The sequence below is a fragment of the Suncus etruscus genome, chromosome 14 (assembly GCF_024139225.1).
Source record: "Suncus etruscus isolate mSunEtr1 chromosome 14, mSunEtr1.pri.cur, whole genome shotgun sequence".
Classification (NCBI taxonomy): domain Eukaryota; kingdom Metazoa; phylum Chordata; class Mammalia; order Eulipotyphla; family Soricidae; genus Suncus; species Suncus etruscus.
In genome coordinates, this window is record NC_064861.1 from 80,469,824 (window position 1) to 80,493,088 (window position 23,265).

General features: G+C 49.1%; 1 protein-coding gene across 1 annotated transcript; it reads left to right on the plus strand.

Annotated features, from left to right (window-relative positions):
- Positions 1-12,233: 12,233 nt before the first annotated feature.
- Positions 12,234-17,287, plus strand: LOC126028478 (intelectin-1a-like). Its single transcript, XM_049787450.1, has 7 exons — positions 12,234-12,246; positions 12,418-12,537; positions 12,918-13,165; positions 13,376-13,534; positions 13,810-13,930; positions 15,749-15,852; positions 17,122-17,287. Exons 1-7 carry the CDS (start codon positions 12,234-12,236, stop codon positions 17,272-17,274), a joined length of 918 nt encoding a protein of 305 aa, XP_049643407.1. The 3' UTR covers positions 17,275-17,287.
- Positions 17,288-23,265: the final 5,978 nt, after the last annotated feature.

The following is a 23,265-nucleotide window of genomic DNA, read 5'->3' on the forward strand; positions in this document are numbered from 1 at the left end:
TTGCCTCAGTGATCTTGAACAGACAATGTAGCATATACTTATTGATAACAGCCTAATTCACTCAGGAATGTGGTCTTAAGGAATGGGGCCTAGTTTCTGATAACTGTACCAGGCAGTTTTTACTCTCCTCCGGGCTTAGAGCTAAATTATGTCCTGCAGCTGCACATTCTTTTCTCTTAGCTCAAAAATTTACAGCAAGACTGCATATTGCTTTTAGGTGAAAAGCTGGGCTATGGCAGAAAGAACAGCAAAATGTCCTCAAACAAGTCAGTTCCCAACAAGACGACCCCCTACTTTTTCTGTTAAAATATAGATTTGGGGCTATCTTTGCCATATAAGACTACCTCTCTTTTAATACACACCAAATGGAAATTAAAAAACGTATGGTTTTAGTTCAATATGGAAATTTTAATTCAAATGCTTGTGTCATTCATGTACTTAGCTGGAAAACTGTCACTTGTAAATGTAAGGCTATTTGTCATCAAACATGGAAACATAAAACATTGAGAGCAGGGAGAGGGGGCTCCTCCAAGAGCAGCTGGCTGGGGTGAGTGATTAATAGGACAGCTAGAGGGAGACAGAGCACCTTCTCTGTGTCCCATAAAAGCTGAACAGAGGACTGAGCACTGGAAAACACATATACAATGGCTGGATGAAATGTGGCGCTTGGTAACTCAGCTCCTCTGTGTGCCCTGAAAGATGAATCAGGACAACCAGAGGCTGAGTGATGATGCCTGGCAGCACTGCATCACCTGAAGACACCAAAGGAACCCCAGCTCGACGTCCTCGAGATCCCATTTGTGCCTGTTATCCTCACAGGCTTGGTTCCAGAACCAGTAGGGCAAATCTTTACTATATATTCAAAACCTTGAGTATATAACTCAAATACTATATACAGTATTTTCTGACTTTTAAGACAACTTTTTAACCCATGAAAAGCTACTTTAAAGTCAGGGGTCGTATATGGTATATGACACGCTGAAACTCACTCCAGCTTCAGAGACAAGTGATCCACCCACCCCTCTTACTTAATTTTTAGACAATTAGGGAAAGCAGGGTGTGTGTTTTGTGTGTTTACACAGGGTGTGCGCTCAATGTGTTTAGCTACAGGTCTCAGCCAGGAGTCTGGGTTTGATCAGGTTTGATGTATTTTTGTGTGGGTGCCACAGCAGAACACTCACCTTCACTTCTTTTTTAGCCATCTTGGTGCCAACCAGGACATACCATATTCTCCAGAAATATGGTAATACATTTTATGGCTTGCCCATCCCTTTTTTAAACTGGAGTAGTCAACATTCCTGAATTTCAATATTATTGAAAATGTGTTGTTAAATTACTTTCTTTTTACTTACTTTTGTTTTATTTTTGGGCCACACTCAGAGATACTCCTAGCTATGTGATCAGAAATAGTTCCTGGCTTTGGAAAACCATATGGGGCACCAGGATTTGAACACATGTTCAGGCAAATGCCCTGCTGCTGAGCCAATCACTCAGGCCCCAAATTACTTTCTTAATAGTGCTCTTTCAGAAGTTGAATTGCATGCAACTGATGCAGTTCAATATCTGGCATCCAATATGGACCTGTGAGAGGCCAAGAGCAATTTCTAAACACAGAGCCAGGAATAAGCCCTGAACGCTATCAACTGAGGCCCCAAAACCAAAAAAAAAAAAAAAAAAAAAAAAAAAAAGTTCTCTCCTCATCTGTAGCTTTTGTTTAATTGAGGATGGGGGCGTAGACACATGTGAACATGTGAAACCCAAATAGGAGTGTGGGTGGATGGAACCTGTGGCCAAAAAACCATCCAGGGCCCAGGCCAGTGTCTGAGAGCTACAGAGCTAAAGCAGGATGTGTGGACACTGTTCTCCTGCTTGCCGGTCTCTCAGGCTGTGGTTGAGACTAGAGGTGAGCTGGGCAGGACAGTGAGGGATTTGTTTTTCTGGGTGTGGCCCAACGGATGCAGAGGCTTGTGGGGAAGTATCAGCTTTAAGGGATAAAGCCCTGGTGGGGATGAATTGACAGAATGGGTACCAGGGATCCTGTGTGGCTAGGTCTGCAGAGCCCAAGAGCAATTGGAGTACAAGCAACTGTTGTGGCTTGGTGAGTGAGTCTAGGTATAGCTCTGCCAGAACAGCTGGCGAGTGGAATTGGAATGGCTGCAGCAGTTGAGCTGGCCCATCTCGGGCTTGCAGCCACACTGGCTGAGTCCAGACTGGAGCAGAGGCCACAAACAGCCAAGAGATTACTCCTTGCAATTACCTCTTGTAATTACTTGTACTCCTTCTCCTGCTAGGAGGAAGCCTGCTCCAGACATTGAGGGGATGCTAGGTTGAGGAAAGTGGCTGGATGCAACCCACTGACACTTTGATGTGCTTGGTCCCTGAGCAGCTGAGCCCAGAAAGTGGCCTCACATGCACTACAGCCAGGAGCAGTGGCAGCAACTGTTGGTGTCCTTTGAGAAGAATCCCTAGCCAGACTACAGGTAGTGCCAGGAGCTGGTAAGAAGGCTCCAGCTGCTGAGGGTGCAGGTACTGGTAGGTATCCTACCCTCTCTCCACAGTCCCTGAACAGGAACTTCTAAGCTCCAGATCTCTCCTCCAGCCCTCCCAAGCCCCAGCAGCACCCTGTGGAATTGGCGGGCAGAGGGAAGAAAAGAGGGATGGGAAAGGGCCCTGCCTCACCTGAAGACACCAAAGGAATCCCAGCTCGAGGCCCTCGGGGTCCTTTTTTGTGCCTGTTATCCTCAAAGGCATGGTTCCAGAACCAGCAGATCAGACGATGTCGGAAGAGGCCCAGAGTGGAGTCCACGCCGCTGTGGTGGGTGCCTGGCACTCAGCATACAGAGCCAGTAGCCCCACAGCTAGTCCAGGGTCCATAGTCAGGATATGGAGGTGCCTGTGCTCACTCCTACTTTCTTTACCATGTGCACCGAAACCCTGCTCTTGCCTCCCAGTTTGTGCCTGGAACCCTGATGGTGCTACCAATTGTGCATTGGAAACTCTGCTATTGCCTCCTGTGTGCTCCAGGAACTCTACTCCCATGACCTTTCTCGCTGCCTCAGAGTGTCCACTGCAAGCGTGGACTTGGCACACACACCTGCGTGCCCGCCCAGTGCTTACTCAGTGCCAAGTTTCCAGCTACCCCAGATAGCCAAGGTCACTGCCAGACACCTGGCTTCCCTTTGTGGCTGCAGGAGGAACAGCAGGCAATAGCCCAGGATCACTGGCTAGATTTTCCTTTGTCAAACCCACATACTGAGTCAGAAAACCTCAAATGAGGTCTTGGAGCCTTCAGGAGCCTCAGGGACCCTATTCCTATCCAAACCACCACATCTGTTGGGGATGGCTCTCTTCTGAGCTTGTCCCTGGAAACCCCTGTTTCCACCATGTCCATTAGACCTGAAATCCTGGGCACAGCATGGAGGTTCCCTCTCTGGGGTCTTCAAACTACGGCCCGCGGGTCACATATTGTATTTATTCCCATTTTGTTTCTTCACTTCTAAATAAGATATATGCAGTGTGCATAGAAATTTGTTCATAATTTTTGTTTTTACTATAATCTGGCCCTCCAACAGTCTGAAGGACAGTGAACTGGTCCCCTGTTTAAAATGTTTGAGGACCCCTCAACTCCTTCCTCCAGTGAACCCTAGAGTTGAGTCTCTGCAGAGTGCATCCCAGAGCCCCTTCCCTTATATGGGCAGAGCTGCAGAGCCATGCCCATCCTGGGTATTTGGACCTACCCAAATCCTGGAAACCTCTGTTTCCACCATGTCCATTAGACCTGAAATCCTGGGCACAGCATGGAGGTTCCCTTCTTCCTATAACTTCTTTCTCCAGTGGACCCTAGAATTGAGTCTCTGCAGAGTGCATCCCAGAGCCCCTTCCCCTGTAATGGCAGAGCTGCAGAGCCATGCCTGCCCTTATCTCTTGGCCAGAGAACAGCACTATCACTTTTTGGAAGGTGGGGGGGACAGAGGACATTGAGAGTTACAATCAGTAATACCCAGGGATCCTGTAGTTCCAGGGGCCAAACCAGGATTGGAGCATGTAAGGCAAATACCTTAACTCTTGTGCTAACTCTCCATCCCACCACAATGTTGTAAATTATATTTTAAAAAATTGAATCCTAATGAGATACTTATAGTCATTCATGATTGAGTTTCAGTCATACAGGTTCCAATACCACTCCATTCACCAGTACCTATTTCTACCACCAATGTTCCCAGTTTCCCTCAAGCCCTCACCCCACCTGCTCTATGGCAAACATTCCTCCCTTCTTTCTTTTAGACATGACCACAAGTCTTTTTTACCCTGGATCAATCAGTGACAAAATGTAGTAACCTGTTGAATTGTTGCAAGTCAGCCCTTGATGAGGCTTGATGATGGTGGGATGGAGGATGAGGTCTTTCTCTTCTAGCTAGGAATATGGTTTGCCACCCTGTTCAGCCGGCAGTTCTGAGGGTTCAGGTTAGCGGCGTGTAGAAAACTCACAGGCAGTCAGGCTTCAGGAGATATCTACTTTATTCAGGGGATAAGGCTGAAGAAAAAGCTTCAGAATGTCCCCAGCCTTCCTATTGCTTTTATACACAAGAATCAGGTTCCACTCTAGGGTGAGAGCAGAATACCAAGTAAGCAATAATCCAATATACAATCACCAGGTCACACCCTAGGGTGGGGCACAATCATTGATTAGGGTAGGATCAGTAATACAACATTGAATCATCCTCTTTTTTGTAGTTTTTGTGCCTTTCATGCGTTATTTTTAGGGCTTACTCCTGGCTCTGCTCCCAAGCTTCATTCCTGGCTGTGTTTGGGAGACTGGGGATCAAACTCAGTTGTCAATGTGCTGTGCAAGCACACTGTCTGCTGTAGGGGATGTGAAGCCGAATCTCGGAGGCATAATGGCACAAATGTGTGGCGGCCAACTAAGGTCCTTCCTACTGTCTCTCTTTTGCCCGCAGTTTCTGTTTAGGGTTTTTCTGTGTCTCCCGATCTCCCACATCTTTCAGAAAACATGAGCTCTCGGGACCGAAGAGATAGCACAGCAGTAGGGAGTTTGCCTTGTGTGTGGCTGACCTAGGATGAATCTGGGTTTGATTCATGGTGTCCCATATGTTTCTCTCAAGCCGAAAACATTTTCTGAGCCCATAGCCAGGAGTAACTCCTGAGCGTCACTGTGTATGACCCTATAATGAAAAGAAAAATAAAAGAATAAACTTGAGGTCTCATAAAACCAGGTCCTACATTCCTAACTCCACAAGAAGAAATCCGAGGTCTTGCACTAATTCAGAGTTTAACACGAGTCTCACTACAATGGTGGGTTGTGTGTTCCACAATCCCCAGAAAGGGAGAGAGATCCCCATGGCCCTAATCCAGGTAGGACAAGAGACAAAGATCCAGCAAAAATTTTGACACAGGAGTAATCCACTCATAGTTGGAAGGAATAGCAGGCCAGAGTGTCACACTGCAAGCTGTTCACCTACAAGCTGGCCGCTCCATCATGTGGAACCACAAACCAAGATGACAGCGCCTCATCCAGCCAGAACTCCAAGTCACCTTTATTGAGAAAAATAAAGCCCACCCCCAAGGGGAGTAAGCCAGATGAGGAGGCAATGTGGAACATCTTTTGAACATGTAAACCAAAAGAACCAATCAAGAGACATCTAATCAGAAGGCAGTATGAGGACCAATTAATAAAACCTCTACCAACACTCCCAAATATTCTCCAAGGGACAAATTTTTCTGGTTATAAGCTGATGAATGGCCTCTAGGTCCCCCACACCCTTTAACTTCCCTTCTCTGGGATATTTTCCCTTTTCTGGTTCTCAGCTCCTGCTCTGTGCCTCCATCTACTACCCTCTCTTTCCAGTTCTAATGTACAATGCTATGGTCAGTCTGCTCCTGATTTCCTCTCCTCCTTTCTGTGGAGCTGCTCCTGATGTCACCCTGGGACAACTTGATCCCAAAAGGAGGTTGTGCTGGCAGGCAGCAGAAAACAGTGACCTGGCAGAGGTGTACAAACCCCCCTTTTCATTATAGCCCTTCTCTGAGCCTTGCCCTTCCCTTGCCCTTCTTCAAGTTCTCATTTTTCTCTGGTGCTGTTGTTGTGCCCTGGCTGAGAACTATGGAGCATTCTCTTTATGGGGACACAGGAGCCTCATGTTTAATGTGCCCCCTCATTTTTAGAGGAGTCATGACAAATGCAGAAGGAAGGGGAAAATGAAACATGCAAGAGGCTTCTGCTGTTCTCCGAACTGTCTATTTCAATTTATTTTTGGGTTTGACAACATAGTTGCTGAATCACTCAGACAAATGACAAAACACACACACACACATTCACACAGTCACAGGGAATGAGCACTCTGGGTAGATACGAAGATGGAACTTTGTGTCAGGGATGGAGTCAAGAGCTGACCTTTGGCCCACGGGCCCAATAGAATTCACAGAGACCTTTTTCCATTTTTTTTGCAAATGTCCATTATAGCCAAACTGGCAAATGAGCCCATGACTAGCAGCAGGAAGGCAGGCTGGTCCAACCTGCAGCCCCAAAAACCACAGTGGTAGAACAGCCTACAATCTGTGGTCCAGGGTAGTGGTGATGGGGCTTTTGGCTGATTGTGAGTTCGCAGGGCTGATCAAGAGAAGAGATGGATAGTTCTACCCTGAGAGATGTTTGATTCTCTGTTGTTGAGAGTCTTCTAGATCTCCTGGACCCAAGACTATGAGTAGTGGGCAGGTCTTGTGCAGCACAAACTCATTTTCTGAACTGGAAAGGTGGCGCGGTCCGCAGGCACCCAGGAAAAAGAACCCACAGGTTAAATGCCAACCCCAAACCTGGAGCAATTTTGGACACCTGCTGGATAGTGCCCCCGGTGTCCAGCTGCAAGTCCAGGATATAGGAAGGCTAGTGTGTCCAAGGAACATGAAGTCCGACGCAACACATCTGCAAGGGGGGTGCGTGCATGCTGAGCAATGCATCTGTGGATTTAGGGTTGACCAGGTGTTCCCAGAAGCTGCCCAGGGCTTAGTTTAAATTGGGTCTGGCTTGGGAGACTTGAGCCTACTCAAGGGGTGCTTGACCCGGAGAGCTGCTCAGTTGCAGCAAGCCTGGAGCTGGGTTCCAGAAAGCATGAGATGTGCAGCTGCTGGGATGCTGCCTTTGGGGCTGCAAGTAGAGGGAGGAGCTATTCAGAATCCTCCAAGGGTCCTTTTGGGAACGAGTGTCTCCTGCAGGGCTTCCAGGTTGTAGACAATGGGATCTGCTGCACACCAAGGTCTGTCAAGGCCAGACTGCTCTCTTGGGGCTCCCATACTTCCCAGAGTCAGCTCATTTAGCAAGTGGGGTCCCTTGAGGACTCAGGGGTACAGCGTCATAGCAGCCTGTTGGTGTGGATACGAAGGGGCTACCTTTGCTGGCCCCATGTCATTGTCCTGGAATGGCCTTAGCTGAACTCTGGAAGGTGTAGCAAGCTCAGGGACCCAGGGTCTAAGTTAGCTCTTCTGGTGGTGGAATGTTGGGCCCAAGCTGGGTATGGAAAATAGGTCAGACCAGTGATCATAGAGATCTGGGGGTAGCCAGAAACATGACACTGAGCAAGCACTGGCCACACGGGTTTGTGTGCCCAAGTCTATGCTTTTAGTGGCCTCTTGGAGGTGACTGAGATGGTCATAGGAGCAGGGTTCCTGGATCAACAATGTGTGCAAAATAGGGGTTCCCGGAGCACACAGTGGGGGCAGGAGCAGGGTTCCCAGTGCATGTGGTAAGGGATGTAGGAGTAAGCACAGGCATCTCCATGTCCTGACTGCGAAGCAGTGCTGACACTTTGTCTGGGACCCTAGACATAGCTGCAAGGCCACTGGCTCTGGGTGTTGAGTGCCTTGCCAGCCTAGAAAGCTGGTTCGTTCTGCACAGGACCTGCCCACTGCAGCAAAGACTTGGATATATCCAAGGGGCCTAAGTGCCCAGACCTGGACACCTCTAAGATGCCGAAGTGTCCAGACCATCTCTGGTTTAGCCCTGAGAACTCAGAATTGTGCTTATCCCTCCACTGCCAACACTCTGGACCCCTGTGGCTCTTTTGCCACAGAGGCTTCTGAGTCTGCAATGGGCCCACCTGACTTACTGCTCTTTGTTGTAGACTCACTTGTCAGTTTGCTCTCAGTGAATATTTGCAAAGATGGAAGATGGTTTCTGTAAATTCTGCTGGGCTCCAGTTCAATAGGCCAGCCCTTGACTCCATTCTGACATAAAGTTCAACTGGGAGTCTACCCAGAGTGCTCCATCCCCTTGAATGTGAGTGTGTGTGTGTGTGTGTGTGTGTATGTGTGTGTGTGTGTTGTCTTTTGCCTTGGTGCTTCAATGATGTTGGCACACTCAAACAGCAACAAAATGGACACCTAACAGCTCTGCAGAAGTCTTCTGCATGATTCATTCTCTCCCTCCTGCTGCACTTGCCCTGACTCATCGAGGAACAAGGGGGCACATTAAACATGGGACTCTAATGTCAGGGTCTCAGGACACTGAAGCCAGGATACAATCAGCACCAGAAGTGAAGGATATCTAAGTCAGGGCTAGAGGCCATGACAGAAGGGGTATTGTGCACACCTATACCCAATCACTCTTCTCTGGTGACCTCAGGCACAACCTCCAAACCACATTGTGGTTCAGAAGTCATACCTTGGCTCAGGGAGTTATCAGGGCAGCTCCACAGAGAGGTACATTCAGAGGCAGGTGCAGACAAGCTACATCCCTGTATGTCAGAGCTGGACTGAGGACCTAGGTAGAGGGGCACTAAGCCACAGAGATGGGAGAATCCCCCAGAGAAGTAAGCCAGGGGAGTTTGGGGGATCTACAGGCCATCCATCACCATCTCACAGAATAAAACTGCTCTCTCCGAGGCTCAATATTTGGGGTTGCAGTGGGATTCATGTTGCAGTCTATATCAGGACAGGACCTTCGTTTTTCTTCTGATGGAGTTAGGAATGTAGGACCTGGTTGAATGAGACCTTCGTGATTTTTGAAAGACCTGGGAGACTGGGACAAGAAGAAAAACCCTAGACAGGAACTGCTGGGCAAAAAGAGAGATGGTAGGAAGGAGCTTAGTTGGCTGGCACACATTGCTGTCACTATCCAGCCCATAAAAGCAGCAGGCAGGTTGCTTGCCTTGTACATGATCAAACTGGGTTTGATTCCTGGCCTCCCATCTCAGCGAGTGAGGAGGCTCCCAGTGTGCATGTTTCAGGGTGCTTTCTAAAGTAGTAGTAGGCCCCAGAGATTTAGCACAGTGGTGGGATGTTGGCTTTGCACGCAGCAGATTCAGGAAGGAATGTGGTTTGAATCCATGCTGGCATCCCATATGCCTGCCAGAGGCAATTTCTGAGCGCAAAGCCAGAAGTAACCCCTGAGTGCCTCTGGGTGTGACCCAAAAACAAAAACAAAAAAATAACAACAACAACAAAAAACCAAAACCAAAACAAAAAAACAGATTAGTAATTACCTGCTTATTACACATAAAGTTAGGATGAACTTTTAATCTCTAACTTGCATTAACTTGTTGATGACTTCTGCTTTCTGTCCAACCCACCTTGCCACAAGATGGGCTCTATGTCAACAGAATGATTCCGACATCGGATATTGCTGCCACTGGCTGACCACAAACATCTGACAGGATGAGCAACTCAAGTCAGCAAAGCCAAAGGCTGTGATAACATAGTTACTCCATGGATCCCCGGAATCCTGCACCTTACTAGGAAAGAAAAGTTCAACCTGACTTCTGATTGTACACTGATGGCTCCTTGCCATTATTTCCCCCGACCTGTAAAAGCCCACCTGCACTGCTGCTCAGGGATCCAGACTTCTGTCTATTGGTGGACCCAGTGCTAGCCAGTTCAATAAACTTGCTTTTGCTAATTGCAATCTCTGAGGTGTCTTGGTCTCTAATTGAGGCATTGGTCTATCATGCATTGGTCTATCTTTCCAAGCCCTGAAATGGGCTGGAGGTCACAGGGAGAACTAGCTAACTGTGGCTGCCTTGCTTGCTTGACACAGTTCAAATGCTGCTTAACATAGGAAGGAGTTGGTGGCTTGACAGCCCAAGTTCTTGATGGCATGGTGAATGAAGCCCTGATGTTCATACTTGGAGCAGCCCCTGGGAACAAAGCACATTAAGAGACAGGAGAATCCTAAGAGAGGGAGGGAAGACACAGACCTCAGACTGTCCAGGTCTTGGAGGCTGCTCAGTGCCACCCTGGATCTTAGTCACCCATGACTCTTGGCATCAGGAGAGGCCACATTGGGGAGCTGGAGAGAGTGCAGAGGTGAGGGATGACAGTCCTGTGGTGGAAACACACATCATGTATGTGTCATTGTGTGTACAACTGACTGGAGATGGAATCAGATGAAAGGCCAAAGTGTGTGCAGAGGAGGAGGGAGAGTCATAAAACACAGGGGTAATAGCACACTAGGTGAAGCCATGCCAGAAAGGCGAGAGCGCCTATCACTTTGCTGTCTTGCTTAGATGGTCAATATTAACTTATAACTAATCTTTTTGTTGTTGTTTTGGGCACACCCAGTTGTGCTCAGGGATTTCTCCTTGCTCTGCATTCTGAAATCACTCCTGGAAGGCCTGGGGGACCATATGGCATGCTGGGAATCAAACCTGGGTCTAATCTGGGTCAGCTGAGTGCAAGGCAAATATGCTATCTCTCCAGTCCTCCATATTACAAATCTGACATTAATAAACAGACTTTGGCTGCAAGAGCTAGCTTTGGTTGGCTACAGCACAGGACAGTCTCTGCAAGCATAGCTTTACAGAGCCAGAGAATGGGCAGAAGGTGTCAGGGAAAGCCTTCCAGACATTCCATAGGACACTGCCCCATCCTGGAACCATCCATCCTGCCTTCCAACCTACAGTGGCTGCCTCCAGCAGACACCTGACTTCTCCCATCCCAGAGACTCTGTTCCTCACCTGCCTCCATATAAGATCATCACAGGGAGGGGCATGAACTGCAGAGGGTTGGCTACACCCATAAAGGTAGGCACAGCCCTGCAGCAGTACCTCTGCAGAAGTACGAAATCTCAGCAACTCAGCAGGAACTCTGAACTCCAGCATCTGAGGGAGAGAAGCGGGTACCTGTGCAGTGCAAAGATGGCATCTCAGGTGTGGTATGGGTAAGAGGGAGGAGAAACATAGATAGGTCTGAAGGGACTAGAGCCCCTCTAGACCCTCAGAAAACCACATCCTTGTGAGGTATGGAGGAAGGTGTGAGGGAGGAAGGAGAGAACAGACCTGCTGGTGACCCTGTGTGTCCTGTCCCCTTAGCTGATCTTGTTCCTGTGCTCCAGTCTGCTGTTCCTTTCTGTGTACACCGGTCCAGGTGAGTCTGGACTGATCATCTGAGCCCAGGTGCTGGTTCCAATTCTGCAAAGGGAAGGGACCCGAGATGCTCAGAAAAGTGACAAAAACTTGAGCCTGGCTTGGGGGTCACTCTGTTCTTGAGGATTCGGAATGGTCATGGAGTATGGGATCCTTCCTGACTGTATCCCTGAGAGGCTGAGAGCTCAGCAGTGAGAGATATGGGACCAGGTCCCCTCCCAGCACGGCTGCACCTGGGACCTCAACTCAAATCTAGGGCTGTTGGGGGGTTTGGGTGGGTTCAGGGAGTCCCCTCCCCCTTAGTGCCATCCTCTCAAGGGGGGTCCTCAAGAGTGAGGGGACAGATCAGTCAGTGCTGCCTGCTATGAACAGGGTCACACAGCCCAAGAGAAGGAGAACCCAGTCTGAAAGCAAGTGCAGATGAGAGACAAGACTGTGAGCCCTGGAGGACAGTGTGTTTCACCCCCGGAGAGAATGACTCTGTCTCCACAGGAGCAGGTCTGTGTCCGGAGCCACCTGAGACTGGAGGGGGCTGTCCCTCACCAGACAGAGACAGAGAGAGCTGCCCGTGTCAGAGCTGCAAAGAAATCGAAAAGGATCAAAAGGACTCAGAGGGTATGTGTGAGTCCCAAAGGCACGGGGTATGGGGGAGCAAAGCAGACTATCTGCTCAGGCTCAGCCGAACTGGGGGAGGCTTTGGTCACCTCCAGTGACAGCAAACATGCCCCCTTTGCATTTGGAATCAGTGACTCTCAGGGAACATTCAGGGAACGTTGAACCAGAAGACACCAGGGATATCTGCTCTGCACCGTCTTTGCAGCAGGAATAGGAAACGGAGTGAGGGGTTTGTGACCACTCAAGATGACCCTGGGAGGTCCTTAGAGAGTGAGGGGACAGATCAGTCAGTGCTGCCGGCTATGAACAGGGTCACATAGCCCGAGAGAAGGAGAACCCAGTCTGAAAGCAAGTGCAGGTGAGAGACAAGGCTGTGAGTCCTGGAGGACAGTGTGTTTCGCCCCCGGAGAGAATGACTCTGTCTCCACAGGAGCAGGTCTGTGTCTGGAGCCACCTGAGACCGGAGGGGTTCCCTCACCAGACAAAGACAGAGAGAGCTACCTGCGTCGGAGCTGCAAAGAAATCAAACAGGATCGAAAGGACTCAAAGGGTATGTATGAGTCCCAAGGGCACGGGGGATGGGGGAGCAAAGCAGACTATCTGCTCAGGCTCAGCCGAACTGGGGGAGGCTTTGGTCATCTCCAGGGACAACAAACGTGTCCCTTTGCATTTGGGGACTCAGCACTGGAATCAGTGATTCTCAGGGGACATTCAGGGAACGTTGAACCAGAAGACACCAGGAATATCTGCTCTGCACGGTCATTGCAGCAGGAATAGAAACTGGGGTGAGCGGTTTGTAACCATTCAAGATGACCCTGGGAGCTCCTTAGAGAGACAAGGTGCCACTAGCCACGCTAGAACTTCCCAGACTGCACATTCTGGGTCTGGTGACAGAGCTCTGAGCCCGGGCATCTGGGGTGTTCCTTACAGATGGGCTATATCAGCTTCGCACGAAGAACGGGCTCATCTACCAGACCTTCTGTGACATGACCACGGACGGGGGCGGCTGGACCCTGGTGGCCAGCGTGCACGAGAACCACCTGGCTGGGAAGTGCACGGCGGGGGATCGCTGGTCCAGCCAGCAGGGCAACCGCGCTGACTACCCGGCGGGGGACAATAACTGGGCCAATTACAACACTTTTGGGTCTGCTGAGGCGGCCACCAGTGATGACTACAAGGTGAGCACCACTGGCCTGGCCTGTACCAGGGTGCAGTAGGCTGGCTGAGCTCCTGGTGTCAGGGTGGGCCCAGGGTGGAGGAGTGTGGACAGCAGGGCCTTGGTTGCTTCTCCCCTCATTCCTCCTGGGTCACACTTAGTTTTCTGGCTCTTTGGGACAGTGGGGAGTAGACGTGTGCATGGTGCCATCAGGCTCTGGGGTGTCTTGCAGAACCCTGGCTACTACGACATCCAGGCTGAGAACCTTGGCATCTGGCATGTACCTAACCTGACTCCGCTGGAGTCCTGGAGAGACAACTCACTGCTTCGGTATCACACCTTCTCGAACTTCTTCCGGAATTACGGGAACAACCTCTTTGGCCTCTACCAGGTACCCAGGCTTCGGGGTGGAGGTGCCTACAGGACGATCAGGGTCCACAATGGGGTGAAGTGCAGTTGGGCTTTGTCCAGGACACTCCAGTGGTGATATGAGTCTGCACCCTGGGTCGCTGTGTCCTCTCTGCTGCTTTCTCAGGAGCTCTGAGCCAGACTGAGGGAGCCTTGGAGTGGGTGGGAGAAAAGCTGAGTCCCACCTCAGGACCCACCTTTCCAGATCTGAGCCCAGGGTGGACGCTGCACTCACACACCCTCCGTTGGCTCTTACAGATATACCCTGTGAAGTATGGCCTTGGCAACTGTCTGACTGACAACGGTCCTGCCATTCCAGTGGACTATGACTATGGAGATGTCAAAAAAACTGCCTCTTACTATTCCCCCTATGGTCAAAGTGAGTATTTTCAAACCAATGCGAGCATGGACCCATTGCCCAGGGGCAAGTGGAGCAGAACATCATGAGGTCGCTTCTGTTCTGCATCTGCTCTGCCTTCTGTCCCTTCACCATCATGCGTATTTTATGGAATTAGGTTTTTTTTTTTGGGGGGGCTTTTGGGCCACACCCGGCGTTGCTCAGGGGTTACTCCTGGCTGTCTGCTCAGAAATAGCTCCTGGCAGGCACGGGGAACCATATTGGACACCGGGATTCGAACCAACCACCTTTGGTACTGGATCGGCTGCTTGCAAGGCAAACGCCGCTGTGCTATCTCTTCTGGAATTAGGTCTTTAATTAAAAATATAAAATACAGGGGCTGGACTGGTGGCGCAAACGGTAGGGCATGCAGTAACCTAGGATAGACCACAGTTAGATCCTCTGGCATCCCATATGGTCCCCCACGGCAGAAGCAATTTTTGAGCACATAGCCAGGAGTAAACCCTGAGCATCACCGGGTGTGGCCCAAAAAGCAATATTTATATGTATATAAATTATATATAAACAAATATAAACATATATATAAACTATATAGAGATCCACATGTTGGGTGAGTCATCCCCCTGCACAGCCCCTCTATTCCCTTAGATTGACAGGTCTGAAGAAGCAGGGTTATGGAGGAGAAATAATTCACAAGTAGTCAGTTAAGATATTCACTGGAGTCAGCTCTCTTTATTCCATGGCCCTGTCTGCCATATGCTTTTCCTCACACAAGCCTTTTCTGCTAACCTTCTGCTGCCCCTCTCTCTCTGCCCTTCACTACTGCTACTCCTTTTGCCTCCCCCAGACAGACATTTTTATTCTTTATTTAAAACAGCCTGCCCCGGGCCCGGAGAGATAGCACAGCGGCGTTTGCCTTGCAAGCAGCCGATCCAGGACCAAAGGTGGTTGGTTCGAATCCCGGTGTCCCATATGGTCCCCCGTGCCTGCCAGGAGCTATTTCTGAGCAGCCAGCCAGGAGTAACCCCTGAGCACCGCCAGGTGTGGCCCAAAAACCAAAAAAAAAAAAAAACAGCCTGCCCCATCTCAGGTGTGGGTGGTTCTGATCATCCAGGTGGGATTAACATCTCAAAAAAAATTTAGGTAAAAGGGTGTTGGGGGAAGGGTTCCATTAGGTTAACAGGATCCTCATAGCAGGAGAGATTCCAGGCTTTTTTTTTTTTTCTTTTTTTGGTGGGGAGAGCTGAGAATTATGTTCACATTGTGGAGTCAGTGTCTTTGTAGCTTCCGGTAGACAAGTGTCCTGTGGGCCCATTTGTCCCTTGTCCCAGATAGAGAGATCTCTGTAAGCCATATCACAGCCTGCAGCTGCACAGGGACTCCCTAACTTCTGATTTAGGTATCTGTTAAATTTATCAGAGACTTCTATTTTCATTTGTTCACATTCCTTGAGTATTTTTTTTCCACTATCTGATCATCTGCATAAGGTTCTTTTCCAATCTCTTCTGCTGAATGGAGTTGTTCGCTTCTCATCTTCCAGCTCAAATCCAGGCAAATGCCTACCCTATGTACTATCCTTCTAGCTTCTATTTTAAAACCTTTTTAACTTACTCTTAAAAAATTTATATTGTTTTTTTTTGGCCACAACTGGCAGTGCTGAGGGGGTTACTCCTGACTCTGCACTCAGGAATCACTCCTGGCAGGCCCGGGGGATCTTATGGGATGTTGGGGATCAAATTTAGGTTAGCCTCGTACAAGGCACATGCTCTCCCTACTGTACTATGGCTCCAACCCTGCCCTGAAAACTTGAAATTAATCTTTCCCTGTTCTTCTTTCCAGAGGAGTTTGAGGCCGGGTTCATCCAGTTCCGGGTGTTCAATAACGAGAGAGCAGCCAATGCTCTGTGTGCAGGAATGAGAGTCACAGGATGTAACACAGAAACTGTGAGTCTGGGTGGAGGGGAAACAGCCTGTGCAAGTGGATTGTGTGTCTGTGCCTGTGTCTGTGTGTATACCCATGTGTTCAGATGTGTGTGAGGTTCTTTTTCCTAAACTTTCTCTATGGCTCCTGTTTGTCCCACTATTCATGAGTGGGACCTTCACACACCGTGCAAGATCTCCAAAACACACAAAACAGCGCCGAAAAATAGCACAGTGGTAGGGCGTTTGCCCTGCACACGATTGACCCAGGATGGACCTTGGTTCGATCCTCGGCATCCCATATGGTCCTCTAAACCAGGAGTGATTTCTGGGTGCATAGCCAGGAGTAACCCCTGAGCATTACCAGGTGTGGCCCAAAAACCAAAACACACACACACACACACACACACACACACACACACACACACACACACACAGGAGCTCATACTCCAGGTATGGGAGATGGACCGGGATGGTCCTCTGGAAGTACAGATGAGGAATAGAAATGTGAAAGCATAAGGGTATGTGTAGGGGATGCAGCAAGTGATGAGAAGGGATGTGGATCAGGTCTAGGTGACTAATGGGTCACTCTGTGACATGAGCGATGATGAGGACAGAGGCTAAAATGGCACCAGATTGTTCTGGAAGACCAGCTGCTATCTGATAGTGACAAGTTTAAGGATAGGGCAGGGCAGGGACATGAGGACAGGGCTCCTTTGCTTTTGCTTGGGTGGATTCCAGAACTGTGTGTTCTCAGGACCCAGGGGTGTGGGATGAAGGTCCTTGCAGGGCTTCAGGGCACAAACCCACAGCATGCAGGTGCTGTGGTCACAGGAGGAGGCTGAGAGCACCAGAAATCTGGGAGGGGAGCTTCAAGGGGGGAGATGCAGCTAGAGCCCTTCAGAGAGTATTTAGGGGCTGGCCTGGGAAGGGAAGAGAGGTGGGAGAGGGCTCTGAGGGGCAATGAAGGAGGCAGCAAAGAAGCCTGGAAGAGCCTGATTTCAGAGGTTCCTGAGGAAGAGAGTTTCAAGGGAAGGCATAGTAGGACACATAGTGGGTAGGGTGTTTGCCTTGTACTTGACTAATTTGGGTCTGATCCCCAGTATCCCATATGGTCCCCTGAACTTGCCAGTGGTAATTTTTAAACTCAGATCCAGGAGTAAACCTTGAGTGCCCCTCCCCCCCCCAAAAAAACCCTACCACCAACAACTAAAGAATGTGGCTGGAAGGTACAAGCACACTGGACTGCTTTTGGCAGCAAAATCCTCACTGACTGGGCCCTTCTGCTTCCAGCACTGCATTGGGGGAGGCGGCTTCTTCCCAGAGGGTAACCCCCAGCAGTGTGGGGACTTCTCTGCCTTTGACTGGAATGGATATGGAACTCACATCGGGTATAGCAGCAGTCGAGAGATCACTGAGGCATCCGTGCTCCTGTTCTACCGCTGAGCTGGAGATGCAGTGCCTGAGCCACATCCTGTGACAGTTGGCCCCAGGCCAACCCAGGTTCGACCCAGCTCCCTTGTGATTCCTTGAACTGCCCCAGGAGTGATCCCTGAGTGCAGTCAGGAGTCAGCCCTGACTATTGCCAAGTGTGGTTCCAAAACTAAATAAAAAATAAATTGCATGAATCTGTGCGTCTGGATTTCTTTGTCTTCTTACATTTAGGGGAACCCTTAAGGGATATATTTAAATGAAATTGTTCTGGTGATTTTATTGTTCTCTGATATTCTGAATTGAAATCACATCTCTGGGATCCCAGAACACTCTCCTATGGGCCCCTCTTGTTAGAGTTTAGGGGAGGGGCAAAGATTTTGTTCTTGTTCATCCTTCTTGCCATGTCAAAGCACAGTGCTAGACGGAGGAAGGGGAGAGAGTCCTGGATGGAAAAGGGAAACCTGGTTGTGCCTCAATATAGAGTTAGGCAACACATTGCGGAAAAAGAAAAGAAAGGATTGGAGTGGTCATAGAGCAAGGAGGGTGCTGACCTTGCACCCAGTCATCCCCAAAACCCTAGAGTCCCCCAGGTCCTGCCAGAAGTAAACCCTAAAGCACCTCAAAACCAAAGAGAGATAGAGGCAGCTGTTGTGGGTGTGGTCCCTGTCCACACAGGGGAAGAGTTTTCCTGAATGGATTCTGGGCCAATTTCAGCCTGTGATTTGGATTTCCACAAAACCAAATCACTGCTACCAGCAAGAGTCCACTGGCCCTGAGACCCCTCTCTGGGGCAACATTGGGTCTCGTGTTCTCCAAAGGTCCCCAGTCCCCTCTCAGAAGACACCTTGGGGGAAGAGGGGGTTTATCATGTGTGTTCCCAAAAATGGGCTTTTGCTGAATCTCAGCACCATCCTTGACCTAGTACTTGCCCTAAACAACTCCGGGTACAGATCTAGGATGGTTTTTATATGTCAAAGGAAGAGGTTTAAGTAAGGAGGAAGTTGGAGGTAAAGCTTTGGTTTGGGGTTAAGAGCGGGTGTCATCTTACAAACACTTAATTTCCCCCAACCTGTTTGGCTGAGACACATTAGAAATGCCCCATTTCCACCTAAAATAAACAAAGTCCTTTCCCCACATCCTCCACCCACCAAAAGTGGTTTGTGGGTAATATTTTGTAAGTTCTCTACTCGCTTAGGATCCGCCTTCACCAGAAACAGAAAAAGAAACAGAAATAAAGTCATTTCCCTCTTCAAGGGCAAGTCACCCTGTCCTCCACAGCTCCCAGCCCAGTCTGTGACCTGCACTTGCTCTGAGACCAGGTGCCCTTTCTCCAGGGCTGTGTGACCCCACTCAGAGCAGGCAGCATTGAGTAATCTGTCTCTTAACTCCTAACTCTAGAGGATCCCATCCTGTAAAGATGATGCCAAAGACATTCCTGGATCTGACCTGACCTCCCCTTGACCAAACCGCATCCCGGGTCAGAAGTCAGACCTTCGGGCCTGGAGAGATAGCACAGCGGCGTTTGCCTTGCAAGCAGCCGATCCAGGACCAAAGGTGGTTGGTTCGAATCCCGGTGTCCCATACGGTCCCCCGTGCCTGCCAGGAGCTATTTCTGAGCAGACAGCCAGGAGTAACCCCTGAGCATCGCCGGGTGTGGCCCCAAAAAAACAAACAAAGAAAAGAAGTCAGACCTTCGCTAGGGCCGACCCAGGGTGATAGCAGAGCAGGGCCACAGACAGGATCATTCAGAGACAGCAGCTGCAGATGAGCCACACCCTGTAGTACACAGCTGGACTGAGGAGCTAAGTAAAGGGAGGCACAGAGAGGCACTAAGACACAGGGAAAGGACAATCCACCAAAGAAGAAAAGCTTGGGGAGTGTGGAGGACCGATGGGCCATCTGTGACCATCTAGTAGAAAAATAAAAACTGCTCCAGTACACAATATTTTGAGGTGCAGTGAGGCTCATGTTGCAATCTGAATCAGTTTAGGATCTTGGTTTTTCCTCTGATGAAGTTAGGAATGTAGGACCTGGTTGCATGAGACCCTTGTGTATTCTGAAAGACTCAGAGATGTAGACACAGAGAAAAGCCCTAGACAGAAACTGCTTAGCATAAAGCAAGATGGGAGGACAAAAGCTTAGTTGGCTGGCACACATTGGTGTCACTATCTAACCCAGGACAGTTTCACATTCCTGCAGCGGGTAGGGTGCTTGCCTTGCACACGGTCAACGTGGTTTGATTTCTGACTTCCCATATGGTTCCCCTGTTAGGGGAGAAAAATCTCTTCTTCCTTAGGGTCCCCAGATACTCCAAGAAGACACTCACAAAGACCATGCAAGGTGAGATTTTTTTTTTTTTATTTCTGGAGCATCAGGGTCAGATGCCCAAGGCCCTCTCTCTTGGATTAGGCCAGTGGACATAAGACCCTGAACAAAGACCAAGCAGGGTTTTTATAGGGAACATTTAAACAATAACAAACATTAATCTTGCACCCGTTACATTTTTGTGACATTTTAACTTACTGGAAAAACACAATTTCTATAGAGGGATGTGGCTAGCCATAAATCGGGGTCTCTGTCTCAGATAAGCAGAGCTTACTCAACTTGGTGGAAAAGCAGGACTTAAGGATGTGACTAGCCATAAATCTGCATGTAGGCTTAGAGGAGGGGTGAGGGTGGCTGAGGTTACACAGTATTATATTAAATGTATTAGGGCCCTTTAATATTCTCCCCTTTCACCCCCACGCACAATCAAGAATAAACCTTGTGTGCAGAGCCAGGAGTAAACTCTGAAAACCCCCCTTGAGTGGCACAAAATGAAACAAACAAAAAAGATGATGGTTCAACAGGATTCTAAATTTTTGTTAGTGTATGACAGAGGCTAAAAAGACTTGTGGTTCTGTCTAAAAGAAAGACGGGAGAAATGTTTGGCATAGAGCAGGTGGGTGTGAGTGTTAGAGGAAACTGGGGACATTGGCGGTGGAAGTAGTCACTGGTGGTAGGATGTGTCTTAGAAATTGAATGGTTGAAATACAATCATAAAAAACTCTGTAACTATCTCACTAGGATTCAATTTTTAAAGATATAATTTACAATATTGGGCTGGGCTGGAAAGTTAGCACAAGAGCTAAGATATTTGTCTTATGAACTCCAACCCAGCTTTGGCCCTGAGTTCCCAGAGTGCTGCTGCTTGTAACTCTGAAGATATTCTCTGTCCCCCTCCAGAAAATGATACTACTGTTCTCTGACAGAATCAAAGACAGGCAGAGATCTGGAAAAAAAAAAAAGACTAGCACAGGGACTGGAGAAATAGCACAGCAGTAGGGCGTTTGCCTTGCAGATAGCAGATCCAGGATGGACCTGGTTTGATCCCCTGGTGTCCCATTTGGTCCCCCTAGCCAGGAACGATTTCTGAGTGCATAACCAGGAGTAATCCCTGAGCATCACCAGGTGTGCCCCCCCCAAAATAAAACAAACAAACAAACAAAAAGACTAGGGCAGTCATGGCAATGCAGCTCTGCCCATACAGAATGCTCTGGGGTGCACTCTGCAAAGACTCAGTTCCAGGGTCAGCTGGAAGAAGGAATTAGAGGAAAGAGGGAACCTCTGTGCTGTGCCCCAGGATTTTAGGTCTAAATGGATATGGTGGAAACAGAGTTAGCAGTTCAGGTTTTGGGTGGGTCTGAAGGAGGAGGTCAGAAGAGGGCCATTCCCAAGGGATGCAAAGAGTTGGATAGAGATGGGGTCCCTGAGGTTCCAGACTGCCCCAAGAAGGCTTCATTTGAGTTTTCTGACTCAGCATGTGGGTAGTGAGGAGGAGACGCTCAGACCTCACATAGGTGGGGGAGACGGGGTGTGTGTGTGTGTGTGTGTGTGTGTGTGTGTGTGTGTGTGTGTGCAGCTTACCTATGTTCCCTGACATAGGAGACAGTTGGAGTAGCAGCCCTGGCCAGTGGCTTCCCTGGAGATATCTGTAAGAAAGAGAATGCCCACACTAGACCCCAAAATAAATGGGGTCTGAGAGCTTGGTGGATGCAGGAAGTGGAGGGGAGAATGTGTCTCTTTTCCATCATGTTGCAAGGAGTTCTGTCCTTTAGGTGAGTCTGAATCCAGCGCAGGCAACATTTCTGGAAGCCTGGGAGTCGTTCAGGGCAAGTACTAGGTCCAGGATGGTGCGGAGAGTCAGCAACAGTTGGGAGCATAGATGACAGACACCCCAAGGAGTCATCTTCTGAAAGGGGACTGGGGACTCCTGGGATCCAGTGCTGCCCCTGGGAGGGATGTCAGGGCCAGTTCACCCTGGCTGGTAGCGTGATTTGGTATTGTGGGAAGCCAAACCACAGGCTAGAATCGCCTCAGAATCCATCAAGGAAGACCATCCCCCTTTGTGGACCACACACAGAGACCACACCCACAACAGCTGCCTCTATTTCTCTTTGGTTTTTGGGGGTGCTTAGGGTTTAATCCTGGCAGGACTTGGGGGGACTCTGGAGTTCTGGGGATGGCTGCACACATAAGGTCAGCACCCTCCCTACTCTGCTGTCATTTCAATCCTTTCTTTTTCTTTTCTAAAATGTGTCACTTGACTCTTATGAGTGGGCTATATTGAGGGAAGCCACAACCAGGCTTTGTTTTCCATCCAGGGCTCTGTCCTCTTTCTCTGTCCAGTGTTGTGCTGTGACATGGCAAGAGGGGTGAATAAGAACAAAGTCTTTCCCCCTCCTTTGAACTATTGTTTTTTTCTTTTTGAGCCACATCTGGTGACACTCAGGGCTTACTCCTGACTACGTGCTCAGAAATCGCTCCTGCCTTGGGAGACCATATGGGATGACAGGGATCAAACCATGGTCCATACTAGGTTAGCAGAGTGCAGGGCAAACAGCCTACCACTTTTGCCATCACCCTAGCTCCTCACCTTCCCCTGAACTCTAACAAGAGGGGCCCATAAAAGTATTCTGGGATCCCAGAGATGTGATTCCAACTCAGAATGCCAGAGAAAAAATTCACCAGAACAATGTCTTTTAAATATATTGGGGCCGGCGAGGTGGCGCTAGAGGTAAGGTGTCTGCCTTGCAAGGGCTAGCCAAGGAACGGACACGGTTTGATCCCATGGCATCCCATATGGTGCCCCCAAGCCAGGGGCGATTTCTGAGTGCTTAGACAGGGGTAACCCCTGAGCATCAAACGGGTGTGGCCAAAAAATATATCCCTTAAGGGTTTTAATAAATGTAGGAAGACAAAGAAATCCAGAAACACAAATTCATGCAATTTATTTTTTATTTGGTTTTGGGGCCCACTTGGCAATACTCAGGGCTGACTACTGAATGCACTCAGGGATCACTCCTGGAGCTGCTCAAGGGATCATATGGGGTAATGTGTCTCAACCAAAAAGTTAGGGGGAATTAAGTGCTTGTAAGATGATATCCACTCTTAACCCCAAACCAAAGCTTTACCTCCAACTTTCTCCTTCCTTAAACCTCTTCCTTTGACATATAGATCTGTACTGGGAGTTGTTTAGGGCAAGTACTAGGTCAAGGATGGTGCTGAGATTCAGCAAAAGCCCATTTTTGGGAACACACATGACAAACCCCACTTTCCCCAAGGTGTCATCCTGAGAGGGGACTGGGGACTTTTGGAGAACAGTGTTGCCCCAGAGAGGGGTCTCAGGGCCAGTGCACTCTGGCTGGTAGCAGTGATTTGGCTTTGTGGAACCCAAATCACAGACTGAAATTGGTCCAGAATCCATCCAAGAAAACCCTTCCCCTGTGTGGACAGGGACCACACCCACAACAGCTGCCTCTACCTCTCTTTGGTTTTGGGGTGCTTAGGGTTTATTTCTGGCAGGACTTGAGGGACTCTAGGGTTTTGGGGATGGCTGGGTGCAAGGTCAGCACCCTCCTTGCTCTACAACCACTCCAATCCTTTCTTTTCCTTTTCCACAATTTGTTGCTTAACTGTTATTTGTGGTTTATATTGAGGGAAGGCACAACCAGGTTTCCCTTT

Coding starts and splice junctions, on each gene's coding strand:
- LOC126028478 (XM_049787450.1), top strand. Junction 12,538..12,917: donor GGATCGAAAGGACTCAAAGG/GTATGTATGAGT, acceptor TGTTCCTTACAG/ATGGGCTATATCAGCTTCGC. Junction 15,853..17,121: donor CAGGATGTAACACAGAAACT/GTGAGTCTGGGT, acceptor TTCTGCTTCCAG/CACTGCATTGGGGGAGGCGG.